Below are 25,266 nucleotides of genomic sequence, written 5' to 3'. Positions count from 1 at the left end.
AAATAGGAAATAATTAACAGAGAGAGGGCCCTAAAATTGAGGAGACGGGGAAGGCTTCCTGTAAAAGAGGGGATTTTAAGGTGCAGTTAGGTGTTGCAGTGGACAGAGAACAGGCCCTGGAGTCAGGAGGACCTGAGTTCAAACATGACCTCAGACACTTGACAGCTGTGTGACCCTGGGCAAGTCACTTAACCCTGATTGCCTCACCAAAAAAGCAAAAACAAAAGGAGATTTTAGTTGTCACAATGGAGAAGTAACTGAGGAAAGGGGGCAGAGAGCTAGCCTTGGAGTCCGACCACTTGGATTCTAATCCCAAAGGATTCTAATCTTTGATTTATCTACTAAAGTTATACAAAGGACGCTTGAGACTCTCTTAACTCTCTTGAGTTAATCTCTGGGCTTGAGATCTCTTAGTTTATGCAAGGTAGATAAAAAAAATTAGCCTGGCATCACGATCTTACCCATTCTAGTCCCTAGATATCCGTTCATCCTTATTTCTCATTACTCCCTTTCCAATCCTCTATGTTTCAGTCAAACTAGCTCTTTCCCAAACCGGACATCCCGTGTCCAGCTTTTTTGTAGCTCCTTCCACGATCGCATGGGATTGTTGCTCAGTCTTTTCGAACTCTTCGTTGTCCCATTTGGGGTTTTCTTGGCAGCGATATGGGAATGGATTGCCACGTCCTTCTCCAGTTCATTTTTACAGATAAACAACTGAGGCAAACACGTTTAAGTGACTCGCCCAGGGTCACACAGCTGGTAAGTGTCTGAGGCCAGATCTGAGCGCCATCCACTGCACCACCCGCTGCCGCCCACGCCTACAACCAATTCTTCCTGTGGATTTTGTCCTCCTTCGAAGCTTAGCTCAGGTGCAGTATCTCCTTCCCCAGTCCTCCCCCTCAAAAACAAAACAAAACAAAACAAAACAAAAGGGTTCCCTCGTCTCTCAGATGTTCCTAACTAGCGGGCTCGTGACAATTCATAACTTAAAGCACACGTGGACCTCAGGGGCCCTTAGATTGCCGCTAGGCTTAAAACGTGCCGTACAACTATAAGATTGTAAACTCCTGGAGGGAAGTCTTTTGCCTCTTTTTCTATCACTAAGCGCTTAGCACTGTGTCTGGCACGTAGTAGGAGCTTCATAGTCATCGAATCGTTATAATTAGGACCTCTCTTTTGCTTTTGTGGGTATCCGCAGTGCCTAGTGAAGGGGCCCATCGAGTACCCCGTCGGTCTGCGTTCGGGATCTTAACACCAAGGTAGAACGGAAGCGGGGAGAGGCCATCTGGCTTCAGTACCGCGCTTCATACCTCTCTGGTGACTCCCCAGGGGTGGGGGGAGCGCGCCCGCTGAGTGACGTGACAGCCCGGCCTCGACCCCGCCCCCGCCCTCATTGGGGAAGGAGCCGCCCGCTTCCACGTGGCCCCACCCTGGTTTTGAGTAGCTGCCGGGGGCGGGACGCGGGGGGAGGGGGGGAGGGGCAGAAACATAAAATTAGGTCTGGAGGGGGAAAGATGTCACAAGTATCTTTGAATGGAAAAGGATTCTTTTCAAAGGTTTCTGCAAATGAGGAGACTGCGAGCCCACACCAGCCGGCTCTCCCCGTACTGTTCTTCCCACCCGAGCCAAAAATAGGGTACTACCCGGGCTGCGAGCAACCCTGCGCGTGCGCGGGCGGGGGCGCGCGAACGCATTGAAGCCTCCTCATACCGGCCGCCACGAGACTCCGGACCGTCTGACTGAAGGGGAGGCGGGGCTCTGGAGAGAGGGGAGGGAAGGCCCCATCCGTGCGTTCGTTCTCTCTCCCCATAGGCGCATTCGGTTAGTAAAGCGCGTGCGTGCTAAGGCAGCTGCGGGACGCCTGCGCTCTGTATTCCTGTAGTAGTTTACACGTGCGGGGCGTTGTGCGGGGCGTTGTGCTAGGCTTGGCAAGGGGACTGTGTCATTATGTTAAGCTCCAGTTATGTGCCAGGCACTGTAAAAACTTAACACGTAATATCCCATTTTATGCGCACAACAGCCCTGCGAGGTTAGGTGCCAAGAGGTTATGTGACTTCCCCAGAGTCCCACAGTTATTAGGAAATGGCTAAGATCGAATTTGAGCTCAAATCTTCGGACTCCGTGCATAAAGAATAAAACAATGCTTACTCAAAAGGAGCTTACATTCTAATGGGAAAGACCTCATACATATAATGTATACCTATAAAAATGTATGTATGAAAATAGACAGCCTAACTATAAAAATGAATAAATACAAAGACTTAGAAGGGCACTAGCATTTGGGGGGGTCAGAAAAGGTTTCGTGTCAAAGTTGATGCCTGGGGTTCACCTTAAAGAGAGATATAAGTAAAGAAATAAACAAATAGCAAACAACCAAAGCAGTGAGGGTGAAGGTTGGGAGGGATGGGGTGGAAAGCAGGCAGGAAGAGGGCCGACTTGGGGCAGTTGTCTACCTTTGTCTAAGGCAGGGGAGTTTAATTTTTATTATGGGTCTCTCCTAATCTGGGGGAGCCTATGGACCCCTTCTCAGAATAACGTTTTTAAAATAACAGAAGAAAATGACAAATTTCAGTTAAAAGTTAATGAAAATAAAGTTATAATTTTTAAAATTTTTGTATTTTTTGCCATCCAAGTTCATGGATCTTCTGAAATCTAGGCATCAGCTTGGGGTCCCTGAACCCCAGGTTAAGATTCCCTATCTATGGAATGAAAGGGAGAAATGGGTCAGCCTGCTTCACCAGGAGAGAAAGCTCCTGGTTCTCAATTCAAGAGTCCCATCTGAGCTATTGGAAAATTCTGTCAGTCATATTAGAGTTCCTCATGGGACAACTTAAGTCCATTTCACTTCTGGAAACCAAACCTCTTACAAAATGCCTCTTCCTGTGCAAAATGACTCCCTGTGAAAGCTGTTTGTCCATCTTAGCTGTCTGGACATCCCCTCACAAATCTCGTATGTTCTGGGTTCAGATCTCTGAGTTCTGGAGGTCAGAGCTCAGTGCTTAAGGCAATCTGAGGAGGATGACTTAGCCGTCCTCCCTAACACAGGTACCTCCATGTGCCTAACAAGACTGTCCTTCGAGGAATTATTTCTCTCTTATATTTAATAACTAATTATTGAATCAGGACCAAGATTTTCTCCCTTTTCTTCTTCCTTATCCCAAAATCAACTGGTGTGGGAAATCTCTTAAAGATTTACCCAGGCCAAGATCTAAACAGATAGTAAAATAAATTCTAATTTTAGGGTTATGGGTGCATTCTTGCTTATTGTATTTGCTCAGACAGGTCTGGGAAGTGTTGATTCTCCCTTTTGTCAGACAGGTGATATGGAAATTGATGTGTCCTTAAGTCAACGTGGGGTGATCCAAGTCATGTACCCCAAGATGCTCATTTTAATATGTAGCGCAAGTCCCATTATAACATGCATTCTTTTGTTAACCAGAGTTGATTTTCATCCTCAGGTGTACCCCTTTTTCAAAATATTTTGTAAATGTCAAAGGTTCAAGGGGTTCAGTCTCTTTGCTTGCGGAGGAGACAAGAAGCCTGTTTTTGTTTTTATTATTAATTTATTTTGATTTATCAACAATCACTTCCATAAGCTTTTGAGTTTTAAATTTTTCTCCCTCTACCTCCCCATCTCCCTCCCCAAGATGGCACACAATCTGATACAGGCTATACATTCCTATTAAACATTTTCACATTAGTGATGTTGTATGGAAGAATTAGAACCAATAGGAGGAACCACAAGAAAGAGAAAACAAAACAAAACAGAAGAAAAAAATAGCAAATAGTATGCTTCGATCTGCATTCAAACTCCATGGTTTTTTCTTTGGATGTGGATAGCATTTTCCATCACGAGGCCTTTGGAGATGTCTTAGATTCTTACATTGCTGAGAAGGGCTAAGTTTATCAATATTAGTCATCACACAACTTGGCTGTTACCATGTACAACATTCTCCTGGTTCAGCTCACTTCACTCTGCATCAGAGTATTCAAGTCTTTCCAGGTTTTTCTGAAGTCTGCCTGCTCATCATTTCTTATAGCACAATAGTATTCCATTACATTCATGTACCACAACTTGTTTAGCCATTCCCCCATTGATGGGCATCTCCTCAATTTCCAATTCTTTGCCACCACAAAAAAGAGTTGCTATGATTATTTTTGTACATATGGGTCCTTTTCCCATTTTTATGATCTCTTTGCAATACAGCCCTGGAAGTGCTATTGCTGGGTCAAAGGTTATGCACATTTTTATAGCCCTTTGGGCATAGTTCCAAATTGCTCTCCAAAATGGTTGGATCATTTCACAACTCCACCAACAATGTATTAGTGTTCCAATTTTCCCACATCTTCTCCAACATTTATCATTTTCCTGTTTTGTCATGTTAAGCCTATTTTTGTTGACTGCTTTCTAGATATATAGTTAATAAGACTGATTTTAATTTACCCAGAAACTCAGTCTTTCAGAATTTTTTAATTGTCATACTCCCATCCTCCTACATCGTATATCACCTACTTTTCAAAAAAAAAAAAGTACTGATTGTGGCCTTGAGGTCTGTTCTAGGCTGTGGTCCAGGGGAAAGTTTATCCAATAAAGTACATTTAACCTCATGAGAACTACCAAGATTTGTTGGTAGGTGACTCATGACTGTAATATGATAATGGAAGGATATACCTTACTGAAAAGGAAAATACTAATTAAAAGAGAGGACAGTGTAGCGTCAAAGGCCTATTGGTTGGTGGTTGTCCTTCATGCTCGAAGAGGACCAAAATGACATCACTATGTTGGAGTCCAGATACAGTGTGCCCTAGGGCTGATCAGATCAATATGAGCTCAGAAAGCTCTACCATAGATTGAGTACAAATAGTCCATATAAACTATGGGGAATCCACAAGAGAGAGGTCAGAAAGGTGATGAGAGGGAGGGAGAAACAATGGAAAGAGAAGCAGAAGAATATCATGGTGAGGTATTGGACCGTATCAGAAGAAAAAATAGGAAGATGAGTTCCAGTAGTGGTGGGAACTTCCATAGTCTGCTGAAACTGTTTGTGCTAGAAGCAGAGCAGCTGATAAATACCTGACTTTTATTAATGATTGTTCAAAAAGGGAGGAGTCCAGGAAAGTACCTGATTCTAATTTAATAGGAAAGATCTGATTGCTAAGTAAAAATCAAATAAAAAAGCATTTATTATTTATTAGGCTATATAAATGAGTTCTCTCTCTCTCAACGTTATTTTAGCTAGCCATTTATATCATGCCTACTATGTGCCAGGCACTGTGCTAAGCACTTTACAAATATTATCTCATTTGATCCTCACAACAATCTTGGGAGGTAGGTGATATTATTATCCCCATTTTGCAGATGAGGAAACTAAGGCAAGCAGAGGCAAAATGACTTGCTGATTATTATCATCACTTACAATGTGCCTGGCACTTTGCTAAATGCTGAGGACATAAGGAAAGGCAAAAACAGTCCCACCCTCCAAGTGCTCACATTTGATTGGAGAGACAATATGTAAATAACTAGGTACATACAACATATATACAAAAGTGATGGGAAGTAAAATCTCAGAGGGGAAGACACTAACAGCTTTGGGACCTAGAAAACTCTCCTTGGGAAGGTGGGATTTGAACTTGACTAAGAAGAGACAGAGGAAAAGAGGGAGAACATTCCAGGTCTGAGAGAGAGCCAGTGCAAAGAAGCCAGCATAGCTGGATCATAGAGTTCATGGAGAGGAGTCAAGTTCAAGACTGGAAAGTAGAAAAGGGCCAGATCATGAAGAGCTTTAAATGCAAAAAAGAGGATTTTATTTTTGATCCTGGAGGTAACAGGGAGCTGTTGTAGTTTATTGAGTGGAAGGAGTGGTGTGGTCAGACCTACACTTTAGGAAAATCTCTGACTTCTGTGTGGAGGATGGATTGGAATGGGGAGAGATTTGAGGGAGGAAAGACAATAAAGAGGTTATTGCAATAGTCCAGGCAGGAGATGATGAGAAATAAGTTCAGTTTTAGGCTTATTGAATTTGAAATGCCAGTGATACCCAAAGTTAGAAGTGTCTGGTGAGCCTTTGGAAATGTGAATCTAGAACTTCCAAGGGAGGTGACCACTGGAGATAATACTGTAAATTGGAGAGCATCTTCTGAGTCAGGCTGATAATATGATTCCTTGCTGCTGTAAAATATAGGGAACCATTCAAGGTTTTTAAGCAAGAAAGCAATGTGAAAGTAGTAGTTTTAAAAAAATAAAGATCAGTTTGTAGTCTTTTGGGTTTTTTGGTTTTTTTTTTACATCACCATCCTCCACCCGCCCCAAAACAAGTCCATATAAAAATATTTTAAAGGAAAAAAAAGAGGAAAAAAAGCATAACTGATTAATACATAAAAACTCCTGAAAATATGTGCAATGTATAATACTTGTGGACCTTACAACCCTGCAGAGAGGTCGGATTGGAAGTGTCTTTTCCTATCTTTTCTTTGGAACCATGCTTGTTCTTTGTGATTTTGCAACATTCACTTTTGATTTTTTTTTTGTGGGTTGCTTCTGTTTACATTGTTACAATCATTGTACAAATTGATTTCTTGTTTCTCCTTACTTCCTTCTACATCAATTCATGTATGTCTTCCCGTGCTTCTTTATATTCATCAGAAGCATCATTTCTTACAATGCAGTAATATTCTGTTATATTCATGTGACACAGTTTGGTTAGCCATTCCCTATTATGGGCATCTATTTTTTTTTTTGTATTTTTTTTTTGGAAGCAATGGAGTTAAATGACTTGCAAATCGGTGTCGTCCAGCATCACACAGCCAGTAAGTGTCTGAAGCCCAATTTGAACTCAGGTCTTCCTGACTCCAGGGCCAGTGCTCTATCCACAATGCCACCTCGCTGCTCCTGGGCAGCTATTTTGTTTCTTATTCTATGCTATCACAAAAAGTGGAAAGCAGTAGCTTGAAGGAAAATGAGTATAGTGGTGCCATGCAATTCTGGTTTTGAGGAAAGAGAGACTGTAATCCAGACAGGAGGTGATAATAATAGTTGACATTTATGTATTACTTTAAAGTTTGTAAAGCATTTTACATAATCATTTGAATCTCATTACAATAGTTGGTATTTATATACCAAATTAAAGTTTTCAAAGCATTTTGCATGTATTATCTCATTTGATCGTCACAACAATCCTGTGAGGTAGATGCTACAGATATATTGTTCCTATTTTACAGATGAGGAAACTGAGGCTCAGAGAGGTGAAGTGATTTGCCCACAGTCACACGGCTAGTAAATATCAAAGTCTGATTTTTAACCCAGGTTTTCCTGAATCCAAGGTTACCTTGGGATCCACTACATTGAGATGTGGATTTGTTCCAGGAGAGTGGAAAATGATTAACTAGTAGATTTACTAAAGAACTTGTAGGGAAAATAGATGTGTCTAAAAGTAATAGAAGAAAAACAAACACCACACTGAGTGGATTCACAGGAGCATGTGGCTGAGATTGGGTCCAAGCTTTCAAGGGAAAGAAAGTGTTCAGGCTTTTTCCAGGGGAATATATTGGAAAGAGAGTTCCTCTTTCTGAGGAATAGTCTGAGGAAGCAGTCTGAGGAAAGGAAAAAGGAGAACTAGAGAATCAGAAAAAGGGAAAGGAGAAGGAAAGACAGGCAGAGAAAGGGAGAAATGGTGGCAAGGATGAGAAGAAAAAAGATGATACCTGGGGAGGAAATTAAGAAAGAGAAATGGATGGACAGACATGAGGAGACAGAAGCAGGGGGGGGGGAGGAAGAGAGAGAGAGAGACAGAGAGGGAGAGCTATTGAGAAAGAATTGGACAAATCTGAGAAAGAAAAGGGCAGGGAAGAAAAACCAAGAAGAAAGGAGAAATTAAACCTGGGGCAATTAGATGAAAGAAGGGTCCACAAGAAAGAGATCTTAAGTGGATGGGAGATCAGATGGCTTAGGGGAAAGGAGACAGAATTTCTGGGTCCTTTGTATTCATCTTTCTCCTAATAAGGAAACTCTTGTGCTTTCTCTCCTTGCTCCATCACATGGCCAGACCACTCCCTCCCATACCCTAACAGGCATCACTTGGTTTCCTGAGGTCTCTATCTCATTTAGTCCTATCCCTTAGGGCATGGGAGTAGATGACACTTCGAGGGGGTGGGGGGAGGAAGAGGGAGGGAGTGGAAAGATGAGAGAAGGAGAAAGGGAGGGAGGAAAGGAAGCAATTGATTAAGTTGTGGTGATGGGTCCTTCAGAAATTTAGCTCTTTTTCTGGGCCTGAGCTGTTAATATCCTCTAACCCCAATCCCACAGAATATTGCTCCTTTCCCCACAAGATTTTTGGGGCAAAAGTTTGGGCAAGCTGGCTCTCCTTCCCTCTTTTCTGCTCCCTGGGAGTGGGGATGGGAAAGGGGAAGCAGGGGGCTATGCTGCAAGGAGCCTGGGTCCCTCTCCTTTCTAAGCCTGCTAACTCCCGCCTCTTGGCCCCCTGCTTGGCCCCTGGCCCATTGTCCTGACAAGAATGGAAAAAACAGCTTTGGAGAGTGATACTATGAGTGTGTGGAGGGGGTGGAGAGGGGAGGTAGCCAGTCTGTGACGAGACTAATGGGATCAGCTCCTGGCCTTCAACCTCAATCACCCAACTCAGCACCCGGGACAGCAACTCTGATCAGAGGAGGAGGAGACATAAGAGCCCCACTTTCCCAGAGATACCCCCAAACAAAACCTTAGATTCCCCCCATCTTCTTAAAAACAGCAGAGATGGTCTTGGGGACCCTAAAGGCTGTCACTCCTTTACTTCCATTTTGTCAAAACTTCAAGAGGGTGTTGGGGGCGGGTCTAGGAAGGATGGAGGGTGGGGTTCCTGAAGCTGAGAAAGAGGCGTGTCTGAACCCCCAACTTTACCGCACTCCCATTGGCCCCCTCCCTCTTCCTCCCTCCCTCCCCAATTGTCTCTGTCTGAGTCCCAGCTCTGGAGGGAGGGGACGGGGGATGGGGGGGGGTAGAGGAAGAAAGGCATGAGACCAAAGGCAGACACAGACACTGCATGAGAGAGGACGGACGGAAGGCTAGGAGCCTCTAGCCCCAACTCCCAGAACTCGATCCCCCTCTATACCCCAGGCTCCCTCGGAGTGAGACCAGAAGCTCTCCCTCATCTTCTTGTGTCCCTCAAGTGTGGGCACGCACAACTCAGGGTTCTTCAGGCTGAAGGCAGCAGAACCAGGGCTGGCAGGGGGAGACAGTGGCTGCCTGGGGCTAGAAGGGGGGCCGAAGCAGAGCTAAGGCCATGGGGCTGTGGCTACTTGGATTGCTGCTTCTGCAGGACTGGGGTAAGAGGGAGAATCCACGGGAGCGGATGGGCACAATGACATCCGAAATGGAGTAACGGGGTAATGGTCAGAAAGCATAGAAAGAGATGGGGGGGGGGGGAATGGAGAAAATGAAGGTGATTAGAAATAAGAAAAGGGGGGAAATAGGGAGGGTGGGAGAGATATGGGAGGAAAAATAAGATTGAAGGCGAGAGATAAGAAGGATGGGGAGAAAAATGGGGCAAAGGAAAAAGAGAAAATGAGATATATGAGACATGGAGTGAAAAGAAAAAAGGGAAAGAGAAGAAGAGAAAAGGGAAGAGATAAAGCAATGGAGAAAGCTGGGAAGAAAGATAAGGAGTAACTAACTGTCTTATCTAAATTTCATACCTCCCCCCAACAAGCGTGCTGAACACAGTCATTACTCAACAAATATTTGTTGATAGTTGAATGTATATTATTATTATCATTATTAATAGTAATCTCATTCTTGTTTTTCGGAATTCAGACCGTAACAGTTCTAGGACAAGTCGTTATCTGGCTATTATTCTTTCATACTTAATGTTCTTTGGATTATTGGACAGGTAGATAAAATAATTGCTTTTTGTAATTATAATATGATAATAAAAAGTATTATTATTATCTTGTACTTATCTGGTTCAGTGTAGTTCAGATAGAGACAATCTGGGGACAAGTTGCTATCTTGCTATTATTCTTCTATATTTAATGTTCTGCAGATATTATTGTTGTTGTTGTTATATTAATGGAAAAGAGACCAGCAAAAGGAAAGATTTGAGGAAGAAGATTAGAGTATGGGGGAATGGCAGCAGAAAAGAAATGGAGAGCACAGTATAAGGGAGGTGAAGGAAAGGAAGGAAGAGACAGATTGAGGATAAAGGAAAAATCAGGGTAGGAAGAAAATAGAAAATCTGAGGGGGGCAAAGGGCAGGTGGCATGATCCTAGGGGTTTGGGGACCAGGGTAAAAGGGGGAAGAAGGGGAGCAGGGGATGTGCTTGGAGGAACAACACGTCAGGGGTTTGGAAAGGATAGAAAGAAAGGGAATGAGGAATGGGTGGGGTGGGTGAAGCATTTTGGAAGGGGAGAGAAAGGGGAACCAGATTGAGGGGTTCAGGAGTGGGAAGAGGAGAGATAATAGCCCAGGAGTAGCTGAAGAGTTTGGGAAGAGCCAGGCCAGGTTAGCTAGAAGAATGCCAGGGTCTTCACCAAACAGATCCGTGCGTTTTCCTGGTCCTCATTCACAGACATCAAATTGCACAGACGGAAAGAGCGCTGTGGGGAAAAAGGATGGGGACATCTGGGACTGGGGTGAAACAGGGCTTTCAAGTCTAATTTCATGATTCATTCCTAAACTTCATGGCTCCCTGCCTCTGCATTTATGTGTTAAGTCTTTGTGTTTCTTGTTAGTTGTGAATCCAAGTGTAGGTCAGGTACACCTCCAGGCTTCTGTTTGTATCTTTGTGTATAGATGTGTGAGAATGTAACTCCCTGAAGGCAGAGATCACTTTTTATCTAAACTTTGTATCTCCTCCAGTGCCTAGCACAGTGTTCTGCACACAGCAGGTGCTTATTAAATGTTTGTTGAATTGAATTGAATGTATGTACTTGGGTGACTCTTTAGATGAGATTGTGCTTGCTCATCTGTGCACATATGTGTAGGTGTTTCTCCATGTTCTGATGCCAGTGCGTGTATTTGTGTGCCTAAATGTGCCCTTGCCCTGTCTAGCATTGCTTAGTGAGGGGTGGGGCTGGGGGAACGAGGAAGGGAGTCAAAAGGAGTCCTGGGAAGCTGACCTTGTGGGCAGACAGGCAGATGGGCAGGCGGGGGAGGGAGGGGGACAAACCCATTGTCCCAGGGGGGAGCACAATGCCCATGGCTCAGCCCCTGACCCTGCCATTGTACCCGCCTCGCCCTCTCCCCATTGCCAGGGCCTGGCTGAAAGAGGCCATCAATCAAAGCCTGCCTAGCCCCGGCCCAGGCCCCCTCCCAGCCAGCCTTAGCTCCAACCTCAGCTCCCCATCCTCTATCCTTAGCCTCAGTTGCAGGGCCCTGTCCCAGCCAGCCCTAGCCCCAAGCTCCCCTTTACTCCACCTTCAATCCAAACCATACCCACACATCCACCTAGCTCCCAGTCTCCTTGTACTCCAGTTTCCAATGACTCCAAGCCCAGTTCCTCCATTTCTCCTACTTCAATATCTTTCCCCAGTTATGACTTTCCAAGTTCAACTCTGCCTTTAACTTATACCTCTGCCCCACTGCTCCTTTTGAGATATAATTTTTCAGTTCCTATTACTTTTTAGCCTCTATCTCATTGTCTTCTCAGGGTCAAGGCTATAGAAGAAGAACCAAGGCAAAAGCCAAAGAGATCTTTCTTCAGGCCTAGCAAGTCTAGCTTCATATATAGAGAGAGGGGACTCTGTGGGAAGAAGGGAAGGGGCCTAGAGGACACTGAGATTTTCCAGAAGGATCCTGGCAATACCCCACTGAGCCTGCCCCTTCCCTACAGGTGAAGCTGGAGGCTCTGAGCTAGCCTTCGTGCAGGAGCCAGAGGACGTGGTGGCACTGAGGGAACATCCGCTGCTGCTGAGGTGCCAGGTGCAAGGAGAGCCACCCATCACCATCTCCTGGCAGCAGGATGGGATGCCCCTGGAAAACAACAGCGGTGCCACTCTGATGCCAGATGGATCTCTGCACCTTGGGGGTTTCCCCAGCCGCCATGCCCCCCAGGGTTCATCCCTACTTCCTGCCAGTGTCCACAAGTACAACTGTGTTGCTCAAAACCGCTATGGAAGGTTGGTGAGCCGGAGGGCACGGGTGCAGCTGGCAAGTAAGTGACCTGGAGTGCCCAGGATGGACATTGGGCCACAAGGGATACCTCTAGGGGTTTGAGCAAAGGGACTGAAAAGGGGCATGTGGCTGGGAAGGGTAGACTTGGAAAGGTAGGGTCATTGGGGAAGGATCAAAGAGGCTCTTTGAATGTTCTAGGCACAGAGGTAGAAAGTGGGAAAGTGGAGGGGGTTGTATGATTTCTGAATAACCGGAAATAGGACAAGACCATAGGATCAGTCAAGGTTAGTGGCTTGGGGCAAGGGACTCTGGAGGGAGGTAGGTTCAGGTGTCTGAATCTTTGTCTTTCTAGGTCTATCTCGATTTCACCACCATCCTGACTCCATGGTGGTAGAGCAGGGAGGTGTTGCCCGTTTCCAGTGCCTGATCCGAGGGGTACCTGAGCCAACTATCTCCTGGGAACACAACCACACTGCCTTGAACCCTACCAACCACAGGTGAACAGGAAGGCCCTGGAGTTGCAGGGATACTGTAGGGAGAGGGTCAGGATCTGGAGGGAACCTTAATAATCTTTCCATTCACTCTGGCAGATTCACCTTATTACCTGCAGGCATTCTGCAGATCACAAGTGTTGGGCAGTCAGACGTAGGGACCTACCGATGTGTGGCACGCAATATAGCCAGTACTCGATACAGCCAAGAGGCCCAACTTGCACTGAGTGGTAAGGACACAGGATGGAAGACAGGATGAAAAACTAGGGTGCTGCCCTCTCACCCCTACCCCAGCCAAGGCAGAGACGGGGAGAGAGCTGGATCTCTGTGTGTGAGTTTTTGGATCTGTGACTGTGAGTGCATGTAGACTTTTAAGCTGGAAAGGACCTCTGAAGGCATTTAATTCAATTTCCTCATCTTACAAATGTAACTGACTGTGAGTGTGTAATTGTGACTGACTGTAAGAGAAATTATGGTGCATGGAACTCTGTTTCTGGGTGTGTTTGCATGGCACTTTTCTCTGATCTGGAGGTTGGAGGGCCTGGAGATGTTAACAGGAGAATAAGAAGACTACTGAAAAGAGAGATGTGGACAAGGATGTGGGGATGAAACTGTTAAAAGGAGAAGGCTGAGGGTAAGGAATGGAGAAGAAGACAGGGTGCAGACACTTCTGCAGCTGGGGCCTCAAGAGGTGGGGGGGCTTATTGACAGAGCAGATTCCTAATGTTCCCCTGAGCTGAGGCTCCCTCCACCCTCCCCCAACAATTCCATATCAGGCAAGCTGATGGGATCCACAATAAAGGATAGAATCACTGAATAAGTATACACATCCTACTGGAGAAAAGGCAACCAGGTTTCTCTAAGGGTAAATCATGCCTAACTAATCTATTTGAATTCTTCAACAGGCTAAATATGCATGCGAATAAAGGAAAATCAGTGGATATAATCTATTTAGACTTTCAAAAAGCCCTTGACAAGATTCTAATCCAAAGGGTATTTTAAAAATTGAGTCCCTATGGGATTTTTTTGGGGGGGGGGGCCAAGGGAGGAGGAAAACTATTTTGTCATGATTTAGAAACTGAGACACAAAATGAAGTGTAGGAATAAATGGACACTTCTCTTACAGAGAAGAGTTACAGAATGAGGTTCATTAGGGATAATACTAGAACTTCTTTCCACAAAACATTTTTGTAAATTATCTCAGGGAGAGAATGCGCAGTGAAATCTATAAACTGACACTCAATTCTCCTAGTAAAATAGCAGGCATAATTTGCAGGAAGATCTCAAGAGCCTCTGTGAGTGGGTAGGAGAATGGCAGCTGAATTTTCACTGTGGGCAAGTACAAGGTGATGTATATAGCGGGGAACATCCCTAACTATAAAGGCTGAGCAGACTCTGGAGGGATCAGTGATGACCCAGGAAGAGGATCCAAGAATCATTATGGACTGTTTCCTGGATATATGTTCTCCACCATTAAGAGCCAACAAAATGCCAGGTATCTTCAGGAAGGTTCATTGTCTCAAGGGCTGGCAATTTCCTTGATGTAGAATATCCTTAGAAAGTTGCCAGGCACAAAGAGATTTAAGTGACTTTCCTTACACGGCTAGCAAATGTCAAGGTTTAGACTAACTGAGGCTACCATTGAATCTTAGGAAAGGGACTGGAAATAAAACAGAAGCCATCATTTAGCCCTGGCGCAGAACTGAGGTGCTGCCATACCTGCGATAGTGGGTGCTGGCTCAGGGCTGTGCACTTCCCAGAAAAAGTCTGGAGAAAATTATGGAGGAGATGTGGGGGAATAAGTGAGTTGAAGAGTTTCTGAATTCAGACTGAAAAGATAAGGACCTTTCCATAGGATATGATTGAGAGGGGATGAATGGAGTGAGTAAAGGTGAACTGACTCCCTCACCCCAATCCAGAACCCTAGTAGGAAGAAGGTTGCTCTGGAAGTTTACAGGAGCAAATTTAAGGCAAATATGAGGATTATCTTACATTCAGGTAGTAGTAGTTTATGGTAGCACATTCTACCAAGGAATAAAAAATTAAAATGTAAATATGGTTTAAAACAATTAGATACATTCATAAATGCTAGAGCCAAGGGGAGCAGTGGATGTTTAAGGATCAGTCCCCACTTGTGAAAGTGAAATAAAGTGGGACAACTCCCACCTCCATAGCCCTTGGCGTAGAACACAAGGTTGGGGCTTCTTATGCCAAGCTAGAATCCCCCTTATGGTCTCAGCATACTGTTTCCCATTGTAAACTGTACTCTCTTCTCCCTCCTCCTTTCCATCAGCCTTACCTGAGCCTGGTTCAGGGGTTCAAAGTTTCTGAGGTTTCCATCACCCCCTTTTATCCCCTTGCCTTCTCCCCACATCTCCCTTGCTTTGAGATGGATGAGATGCATCCGAGCTTGGATATTGGGGAATAGCTGCAGGAAGGGCTGGAAAATATTGGGGAGTTGGGGGTCAGGGCAGGGAGCAAAGATGCCCTTAGCTGGGGGCCCTGTGGGAAAGGGATAGGGTAAAAGATGTCCCTCTCCCTCACTCCATCCTTTATTTTCCTGGCCCCTGACAGTGTCTCCCCCACGGCTGCTTCAGGAACCAGAGATTCTATCAGGACCTCAGAACCTGACGCTCACTGTGCACCAGACTGCAGTGCTGGAGTGCATTGCTACAGGCCATCCACGACCCCTGGTCTCCTGGAGTCGCCTGGGTAACAGTGGGGAGCTGGAATTGGGGGTGAGGAGATGATTAGGGGCAGGGGCACAGAATCACTCTTACAGGACCCCTTTCTCTAATATCCTCTTTTCTTTTTCCTTTATAGCTTCCAAATCTCTCCCCACCCCTCTTCTTTCTCATCTCCCAGACCTATTCCTTCTCTTTTGATTTGCCTGCAGCCCTTTGCCCCTTAGGGAAGGGGGTTATACATTGTCATGGTGACCTTGACTCCCAACCCTTTTCTTCTAGATGGTCGCTCCATTGGGGTAGAAGGAATCCAGGTCTTGGGGACTGGGAACCTGATGATCTCAGATGTGTCTGTCCAGCACTCTGGAGTATACGTCTGTGCTGCAAACCGGCCGGGTACCAGGGTCCGGCGAACAGCCCAGGGAGTCCTTCTGGTGCAGGGTGAGCAGGGTCAACCAAGGGCCTGGGGGCAGTAGGACTATAGCAGGCAGAAAGAAAAGACAGCTCAGAAAAGGTTAGTGGGACTGAGTAAAGTCAGGAAACCTGGGTTCATATCTGGACTCTTGACACTTTGACTTTGGACAAGTCACTTAATCAATTTCAGCTTCTGTTTCCCCATCTTTAAAATGAGGATGCTAGTACCTACACTACTACTAAGTGGGGTTGTCATGAGGAAAGTGCTTTATAAACCTTAAAGCTGGCCAGAAACATGAACTTCTGTTATTCCTCTACAGCTGTGTGACCTCGAATGAGTCAGATCCTCAAACCTCTGGATCTCACAAACTCTTGCTTGTTGGCTTATTCACTCACTTGCCCGCCTGCCCTTGGCGGGAGGGGAGAGGCAGAGGCAGGAGGTGGGGGGAGGCCCCTGCAGAGCCCTTGGCTTCCCTGACCTTTCAGAGCAGCCTGGCCGTCGGGCTGCAAAAGTGATGGATGGGCGCCCGGGGCAATGAGATGCAGTCCTGGGCCCTGAATTCATCAGCTGGAGCTCCAGCCGGTTCCCACAGCTTGGGTGGGGTGGAACATCAGGCTGGAGGGACAGCTGAGCCTCCAGCATCCTCGTCTCTCAGATTGAGACACAGTCCCAGACCCCTGGTGGTCCCCAAGCAGAATTTCTGATCCCCCATCCCAAGGCTGCCCAGGGAGGGGGAAAAAGGGGGCTGGAGGAGTAAGGGATAGGGGTATTAGCTTCTCCTATCTCCTCTCCTTTTCAGCCCCTCCAGAGTTTGTCCAGTGGCCACAGTCTGTGTCAAAACCCCCTGGCAGCAGTGCCATCTTCACATGTGTGGCCCATGGTGTTCCTGAACCCCGGCTGATTTGGCTGAAGAACGGAAAGGTCCTGAGCCCTGGAGATAATGTCAAGCTCACCCACAACAACAGGTTAATGTGCCCTCCCACCAACCTACACTCACACCACCATAGCTGATCGCCCCAATACAACACACATCCACATAACTACCAATAACTGCTCCCATTACATACACATCCATGCAACCATAGGTATCCTAACACACACTAACCACAGTTAACACAATGCAAACCACATCCATACAACCACAGGTAACCTGACCTTCCCATAGACATACAGACAACCACAGATACCCCCACCCATACAATCACAGAAAAAACTTTTTTTCTTCTCCTGATCCCCACTAAAAAGAGAGACAGGAGGGACCACAACCCCTTGGGAGAAAGGGCCTTTTTAAAAGAGGAGACATAGGCAGGAGGATTCTTATGCCTGAATAGAGACAATATAATACCACTGTCTCTATTATCTCTCCTCTAGCACATTGATGTTGGCTGGTGTCACAGCAGAGGATGAGGCTATCTACCAGTGTGTGGCAGAGAACAGTGCAGGCTCCAACCAGGCCAGTGCCCGCCTGGCTGTAACTGGAGCCCCAGAGCCACCCCCCGTTCCCCAAGGCCTGCAGGCCTCTGCCCTCTCCACCTCCACTATCCGAGTCTCCTGGGAACCTCCTTCTACTGGCGACAACCCCAGTATCATCGGCTATGTGCTACATCTCCAATCTGAGGGAGGTGGGCAGGGGTGGCAGGGCATGGGTGGTAGGGAGAAGAAACAAAACAGGAAACAAGTTCAGTGGAAACAGCAGTAAGATGGGGAATTAAAAGCCCTGGGTTCTAGTTCTGGCTTTGCTATGCTAAGAAGTATCACCGTATTATGCAAGTCACATCCATGGACTGGATCTAGAGTCATAGCTTCCAAGAATCAAAAAATGCTAGTCCTGTTGTGCTCTGACCTGGTCAAAGTCCATCTGGAATCTTGGGTTCAGTTCTGATGGCCACAATTTAGGAAGGATAGTAATAAGCAGGAGAACCTCCAGATGAGGCTAACAAGGATGGTGAAGGTACTTGAATTTATATGGGGAGTGGTTGAAGTAACTAGAGGTGTTTTAGTCCGGAGAAGAGAAGATTCATGGGGACATGATGGACAAATTTAGGACTGCTCTAGGGAAAAACTTCCTAACCACTAGAGTTGTAAAAAAATTAAATGGGCTCCCTCCAGAGGCCATGGGTTTGCCTTACCTGGAGGCTTTCAAGCAAAGGTTGGATATCACCTGTCTGGCATACTGGGGATTCTAGCTTAGATGCAGTTGGACCAGATAGCCTCTGAGGGTCATTTCAACTCTGAAATTCAATGAGTCCCCTTTCTGGGCCTCAGTTTCCCCACCTGTAAAATGAACTTGTGCTAGATGATCTCTAAGGTACTAACCATTTCAGAAATTCTGCGTCACTTGTATATTCAATCAATCAAAAAGCATCCATTAAAACACAGTGCCTAATGTCAGGTACTGTGCTAATTAATTACTGGGGCTACAAAGACAAAAGTCCCAGCCCATAAGGAGTTTATAATTTAGCCAGGGAAAACAACATGTGCATATATGTTTGTGTAAAACAGATAGAAGATAATTAGGTATGTGTGGGGAAGACACTAGCAGCTGTGGGGATCAGGAAAAGCTTCCTGTAGAAGGTGATCCTGGAATTAAGATTTGAAAGAAGCTAAGCATTCATAGAGGCAGAAGTGAGGATAGAGTGTGTTCCAAACATGAGGGAGAGCCATTGCAAAGTCAGGGTGACCCAGGGATGGAAGGCCAGTTTGGCACTAGACAGTAATATTTACGAAAGGGAGTAAAGGAGGTTGGGGTCAGCCCCTGCAGAGTCAAAACAGAGGAGGTTTAATACTTTATCCTGTAGATAACAGGGATAATTGGATCTTATTGAATAAGGGTGTAGTTGAATTAGAATCTCTTTAGTAGAGTTGTGAAGAGTGGAGATCAGAGAAGGAAGAGATCTGAGGCAGGGAAACCAAGAAGGAGACTGATGAGGAGGTGCCTGAACCAGGGTGTGATGACTGTGTGAGGGGAGGAAAGGGACTGGGATGCAATGCTACAAATATTGTGGAGGTCAAAATGACAAGTTTGTGAAATGGCTTAGATTTGTGGAGTGAGGGTGAGGGGTTAAGGATGAGACCTAGGCAGTAAACCTAGAAGATTGGAAGAATGGTAGTGACCTCGACAGAAAGAGGGAAATTTGCAGGAGGAGTAGGTTTGGGGAGATAGATAACATGTGATGCTTCAGACATGTTGAGCTTGAGAATGTCTAGTTTGAAAAGTTCATCACAGTTTGTGATGTATGAGTAGAGGTTAGGAACAGAGGCTAGGACTGGGAGACAGACAGATCTCTGAGTCATAACATAGAGATGATCATTAATAAACCTGTAAGCTGATGAGATCACACAGAAAGACTGTAGAACAGGTGAATCTTAACCTTTTTAGTGTCATGGATCCCCTGGGCAGTCTGTTGAAAAAAGCCTATGGACCTCTTCTTAGAATAATATTTTTAAATGCATAAAATAAAACCCATAGGATTGTAAAGGAAACCAATAACTGAAGTACAATTATCAAAATATATGGTTGTTTTTTTTTTTAAATTCACAGACTTCGGGTTAAGAATCTTTGGTGTGGAGGGAAGAAAAAAGAGTTTAGGACAAAGCCTTGGGATACTCTCACAGTAAGGGCATGTGATAGGGGTGATGATCCAGCAAAGGAGACTGAGAAGGAGCAGTCAGACTTCTTAGAGATAAACCAAGAGAACAGTGTCATAAAAACAGAGAGAGAAAGAGAGAGAGGGAGAGAGAGGGAGGGAGAGAGAGAGGGAGAGAGAAAGGGAAAGGGAGAGAGAGAGAGAGAGAGAGAGAGAGAGAGAGGAATCCAGGAGGAAAGGGTGGTACACAGTGTCAAATGCTGCAGAATGGTCAGGAAGGATGAGAACTGGGATGATCTTCACTGGATCCCCTACTGCCTTTAGAACTAAGTCCAAACTCCTTAGCATTTAAGACCCTCCATAATCTGACCTCCAACCTATTTTTTCTAGACTTAGTTCCCAATGCTTCCTTCTGTGTACCCTTGACATACCACTCACTGGACACTGAAAAGATATAATTGGACCTGGCTTGTATTTGAAATCCTTTTTTTATATATCCATCTCCCTTATCCACTGGGGCCACTGAGCTTTCTAAATGAAATTCAACCATCGTTTATTTAGGTGCAGGGCATTATACTAGCTGCTGAGGATATGAAAGATGAAACCTTTCCCTTCAGGAAGCTCTTAGGATACAAAAAAAGAGAGATCTAAACAAAAAAGAGGGAGAAATAATTTCCGGCTGGGGTGGGGAATGGGAAACAGGAAGAAGGTGGCAATTGACCTGGGCCTTGAAGGAAGAAAATTTCAGCAGAGATAAAAGGGGGAGTGAATTCTTATACTTGGGAACAGTCTGTGCAAATTCATGAGATACAAGAAAGTGCACGACACTTTGTTAATAGTATGGTGCAGTATCTTTACCAGTATTGGACTTGAAGTCAGATGGCCCAGGTTTGCATCCTGGTTCCTCTACTTAGGACTTAGTGACCTTGAACAATTTACTCCCCCCCAGTTTCCATCTTTCTAAAATGAGGCAGTTGGAGAAGCTAATCTCTAAAGTCTCTTCAAGCTCTAGATTTATGATTTTATCACTGAGGAATAAGAAATGGTCCAGTGTGCCTGGGATGTAAAATTGCTGAAGAGTATCAGTCTGAAATATAGATGGAAAGGTATGCTGGAGCCCTAATCTAAAGGGCCTGAAGTACCAGATTAAGGAGTGTGTTTATCTTCTTGATGCACCAAAAAGCCACTAGAGATGTTTAAGTAGGGGAGTCAGCCATTAGGAAAAGAATTGTGGCAGCTCTGAAGGATGGATTGGAGGAGAATAAAAATAACTTACTTTACACTAAGAGTGCTTTAAGGTGTATACGGCACCTTTCTCTCATGACAATTGAAGGAAGTCAGCAATACAAATATTATTAGCTCCATTTTGTCATTTAGGAAAAAAATTTGGACATTGGTCCTGTAAATCAGTAAATGCTGAGTCAAGATTTGAACCCATTTCCTGACTCCCAGAACAACACCATCCATTTTGCCACATAGTCCTCAAAGGAGAGAAATTGGAATTAGGAAGTCAGGCCAGAGGTGATGAATGCCTGAACTAGGGTGGTGTTAGTGTGAATGAAAATGAAGATTGCATGAATGCAAAAACAGTAGAATTTATTAAGTGCTATGTGCCAGACACCATGCTAAGCACTGGTGATGCAAGTTCAAGCAAGCAAGTTAGTGTCTGCCCTTAAACAGCTACTATTCTAATGGGGGAAGAGAACTCATACAGAGGAACTAGAAGGAGGAGGTGCTACCATGTTGCATGGTTTGGAAATGGCTGAGTGATGTAGAGTCCAGTTCCAGACAAGATTAGGTAAAAGCTCACCTGTCTGAGCACAAGGCTGAAGGGGGAGAATTCAGGATCCAGCGGAAGCGTGATGAAAATGGCCAACAGGAAGGCTGCATGGCTCAGGAAGATCTGGGACACAATTGTGGAGGTGATGTAGGCAATGAGGGAGAAAGAAATCAAAGATGATTTCAAGATTTCAAGCCTGGATGACTTGTTGGTTGGTAGTACAATCAGAAAAATAAAATAGAGGAGAGGGCTAGGATCTTTTTTTTTTTTTTGGCGGGGTGGGGGGTTGGGGAGAAGGAAAGATGAGTTCCATTGGGGACGTGGTAAATCTGAGGTCCCCAGGACATTCAAATGACGTCCAGGAGCCAATTCAGAGATATAGGTCTGGAGTTTATAATAAATTGGGCTGAATATTTAGCCCTAGGTGTTATCTTCATAGCTAAATGAAGTCATGAGAATGGATGAGCTTGCCAAGGTTTTGAAAAAGTGTAGCAAGAAGGCAAAAGAGCTGATGACAGAGTCTTAGGAATTATCCACTCAAAGGGAGGTAATAGAAATGATGGGGGGCACATAAAGGGGATTTATGGAAGTATGGATACAGGTGCCAAGTTACTCCTTCTTCTTTACCCCTCTCTCAGAGCCACCTGGCAGGGAATTGCAGGAGGCAGTGAGCAAAGGGACCTTTGAACATGTTTTCACCAACCTGGATCCAGCAACTACCTATTCCATCCGTCTCCGGGCATATTCTGCTGAGGGTGCTAGCCACGACTCCCCTCCTGTACACATCACTACCATGGGCAGTGGTGGGTAAACTCAAACCCCATTTTTCTCCCCAACTGTCACGCCCAGTCCCAACTTCTCTCTCCTCTATTACTGCCCCAGGTCAGCCAGCCTGTCTTCTTGCAGCTCCTGCAGCCCTTGGCTTCTATACCAAAGTGCTCAATGCCACCTCAGTTCAGGCCTCCTGGGATCTGCCTCCCCATCCTGGTCTCATCCAAGGCTTCAAGCTCTTCCACAGAAAACTGCCAGCTGCCCATTTTGAGGGACCTCTCCTTTTAGCCAGCAGTGCCAGCTCCTTCCTCTACACTGACCTAGGTGAGACCCAACCCCTGGGCACCGAGTCCTTGACTGTGTTTCTCTCCAACCATGCACCATCCTTGCTCCCCTGGAAGCTCAGATTTCCTCTCTGCATGTCTTCAACTGACCTATTCACCTCTCCTCTTACTGCTAACATTTCATTTCCTCCAGAGCCTGCTGCCCTGTATGAGATTAAGCTTCAGGCCTTCAACGGAAATGGGGATGGAAACAGCACAGCCCGTTTCGTCTCACTGCAGGATGCCTTCACAGCAGATGCAGGTATGTGGGGCCTGGGAAAACCAGGGGGAGCATTGTTATAGGGAAGGAGGTGCTTTTGTCTCCCTCTGGAGGGCACCATGGCCAAGCTTTTCTCCCCATATTCCTTGGGGATTACAAAAAAAAAAGTTCATGCCGTTGGCGAGGTCGGTAAAGGGGTGGGGGTAGAAAGGAGGTCCACTCCTCCCTATTTCAGCCATCCTGATAGTGATTTTTACCTTGTGCCTTGTACCATAGATCCCAAGGCTGGATGCCCTTGCAGCCAGGATGGGGAAACCCCATTCATGGAGAACACTCCTGTGCCAGGGGTGTTTGTGGGCATTCATGTGGGTTTTGCTGCCCTCATCATCTGTCTTCTTTGCCTCCTCCTGGGCTGGCGCCATAGGTAAGGAAGAATGGGGCTGGAGGGGAGGAGATAATGCATGTAAAGCCCAATCACTATAGAAGCTTCAGCTATTGATATGTGGGGTGGTTTGATGGAAACAACACTAGACCTGAAGTCACCAGACCTGAGTTCCAAGTTAGGCTCCAACAACCACTAGTGGGCTGATCCTGGGTCATCTGCAACCTCTCTGGGAATCAGTAAAATCATATTTGTACTACCTATTTAGTAGGGCTTTGTTGGGAGGAGGAAAATGCTTTGTATATGCTTGCTAAGTGCTCTATGTTCCTATGGGCTGTGTGAGTGTGTTTGTCGGGTAATGATGTTCTACGGGGATGCAAGTGGGAAAAACACAAACAGAAGGGATGAACCAACCCACTTTTTGTTCCTGTAGAGTTGGGAGAAATGTGGAATGGGGCAGCGAGGAGCCACTGGGGTGAGGCTACAATTAACCTTCTCTCCACCTGGTCTTCAGTTTCCTCTGCAGGAAAGGATCTGGGGAGCACTGGACAGTACCCCCAGGTTCTGCTGACAGGGCCTCGCTAGGCCAGCTGGAGAGTGGAGGAAAACCTGGAGAGAGGATTGAACTCATTTCCCAGGTAAATGGGTAGGAGGTGGTTGGTAGCTCAAGGAGAGATAACAGGAATAAGCATTTAAGTGTCTATATGTGCCAGGAACTGTGCTCAGTGCTTTACAAATATCTCATTTGATCCCCACAACCCTGTGGAGTAGATAGTGGAATGGGCCATCTAGAACAGAAACCAAAACAAAAACAAACAAAAACAGAAAAACAGAAAAAAGATGCTTTGCATCTCTCCCTCCTTATCTTCCTCTCTAGGTCACTGTGGAGCAACAGTCTGCAGCCTAGGGGCCTTCCTCCCTGCCCACCCTGAAAAACTCCAGCACCACCAAAGAATCTACCTCACCCTACCCTACTTCCAGAGTCAGGACAGAACCAAAGCTACCTCAGCACCTGGGGAGGGAAAGGGGAGAAAATTTTCTTACTGTTGTTTTTTCATTTATAATCCTCCCTGCCAGTGATGGGAATTCCGGGGGCCAGGTTATGTCTCCCACCACACCAAATACTCTCAGGTGAGAGGACCCCCCAGGAACTCCTGTCCAGGTCCCTCTTCCCCAATCCAGAATCTATCTCAATCCAAATATGACTCTGCCCAAAGATGTATAGCTTTAACGGGTCTCCCCAAATGGGGGAAATGGAGCCAGGGGCTCCGTTATCACATTCCTCTCTATTCTACAGTCAGACCCTCTTCCCTCTTATTCAACCTCTTTTCCTCCTTTTATTCTACTCCCCTCCTTTTCCTCTAAGTTCAGATGAGTCAGTTTTCTGACCTGGACACAAAGGCATCTGCATCTCTTCTCAGATCTCAGAAGCTCAAATGCTTCAGTCAGTGTGTTCTAAGGTACTTAATCTCAACTGCCTACCTCTGACTTCCTCCAGAGCCCAGTCATCGTGTGTGTGCACACATGCTCTTGTATGTTCAGGCACACCTTCTCTGAGCAACCAAAAACACTCTAAACCCTCAATAGAGGTTTGGAGTTTGGAGGGGTAAAGGTATTATCCTGCCCCACAATCCAAAGCAGTGGCCTTCTCTGAAGGCCTTTATTTTCCTTCTCTCTCATTTGATTTCTATTTCTGAAAGCAGAGAATTTAGTTTGAGTCAGGTTTGTTTTTTGCAGGCATAAACCCCCAGTAGAATAAGCACAGGGACTGTGGGCACTCCTCCTAGGATAAAAAATCATTTTCCCCCTCCTGCCCCATCAGTGTCAATCTTTGAGGCACGAAGGAGACTTTGCAGCCCTTCCCGTTCCCCAAACATCCTTGTGACCCCAAAGCCAAAGCCTCCACATCCTAAGCCCAGCCCTTCACCCGCTTTTCTATACCCTCCCAGTATCATGCCAAAAAATCCTGGGGAGGATGTTGAGGGCTTTGGAGTGTACCCTACCCAAACCTCATGCTTGTAGAGATTTTGTTGAGTGATGCTAGTACCAATGAAAAGCTTGCAACAAACCCAGTCCCAGGAACTCCAAGCCACTCCACATACCCTCCAACAAGGGAGCAGAAGCAGCTTGATCCAAGAATAGTGTGGTGGCAGACTGGAACGGTGGTTAACAACAGCCAACACCCAAAACCTTGTGGAGAAGTCACCCATTCCCTGGAGTACCCTGATGCTACAGCTTTGTTGGAAATAAAAGCCAAAATGGAGAACACAATTAAGAGTTGAGTCTATGCTCAAAGGCAGAAAAGAACATTTTGGAGGACGAAGTGTCAGGGCTTTTTTTTGTTTGTTTTAAAAGAATGAGTAGGGAATAAGGTAATATTATAACTCTTTTGCTTGTGTATGCCAATGGGTTCTTTAGTTTTGGGAGCAACTGGAAAGACTCACTCAGGGAGACAGTATCCTCTCCTTACCCAGATATCAAGGGCTTTTGATTTAAAGGGCTATGGAAT

General features: G+C 45.7%; 1 protein-coding gene across 1 annotated transcript; it reads left to right on the top strand.

Annotated features, from left to right (window-relative positions):
• The first annotated feature begins 9,275 nt into the window (after positions 1 to 9,275).
• Positions 9,276 to 23,732, top strand: LOC114049491 (immunoglobulin superfamily DCC subclass member 3-like). The gene is made up of 14 exons (XM_027870730.1): positions 9,276 to 9,318; positions 11,824 to 12,144; positions 12,457 to 12,601; positions 12,695 to 12,825; positions 15,170 to 15,307; positions 15,562 to 15,720; positions 16,494 to 16,659; positions 17,066 to 17,316; positions 21,700 to 21,864; positions 21,968 to 22,156; positions 22,310 to 22,417; positions 22,652 to 22,799; positions 23,272 to 23,395; positions 23,635 to 23,732. The coding sequence occupies exons 1-14, from the start codon at positions 9,276 to 9,278 to the stop codon at positions 23,662 to 23,664; spliced, it is 2,118 nt and encodes a 705-aa protein (XP_027726531.1). The 3' UTR covers positions 23,665 to 23,732.
• Positions 23,733 to 25,266: the final 1,534 nt, after the last annotated feature.

Source organism: Vombatus ursinus, unplaced genomic scaffold (genome assembly GCF_900497805.2).
Source record: "Vombatus ursinus unplaced genomic scaffold, bare-nosed wombat genome assembly UNPS02014798.1, whole genome shotgun sequence".
Classification (NCBI taxonomy): Eukaryota; Metazoa; Chordata; class Mammalia; order Diprotodontia; family Vombatidae; genus Vombatus; species Vombatus ursinus.
This window is presented reverse-complemented; position numbering and strand designations above follow the sequence as displayed.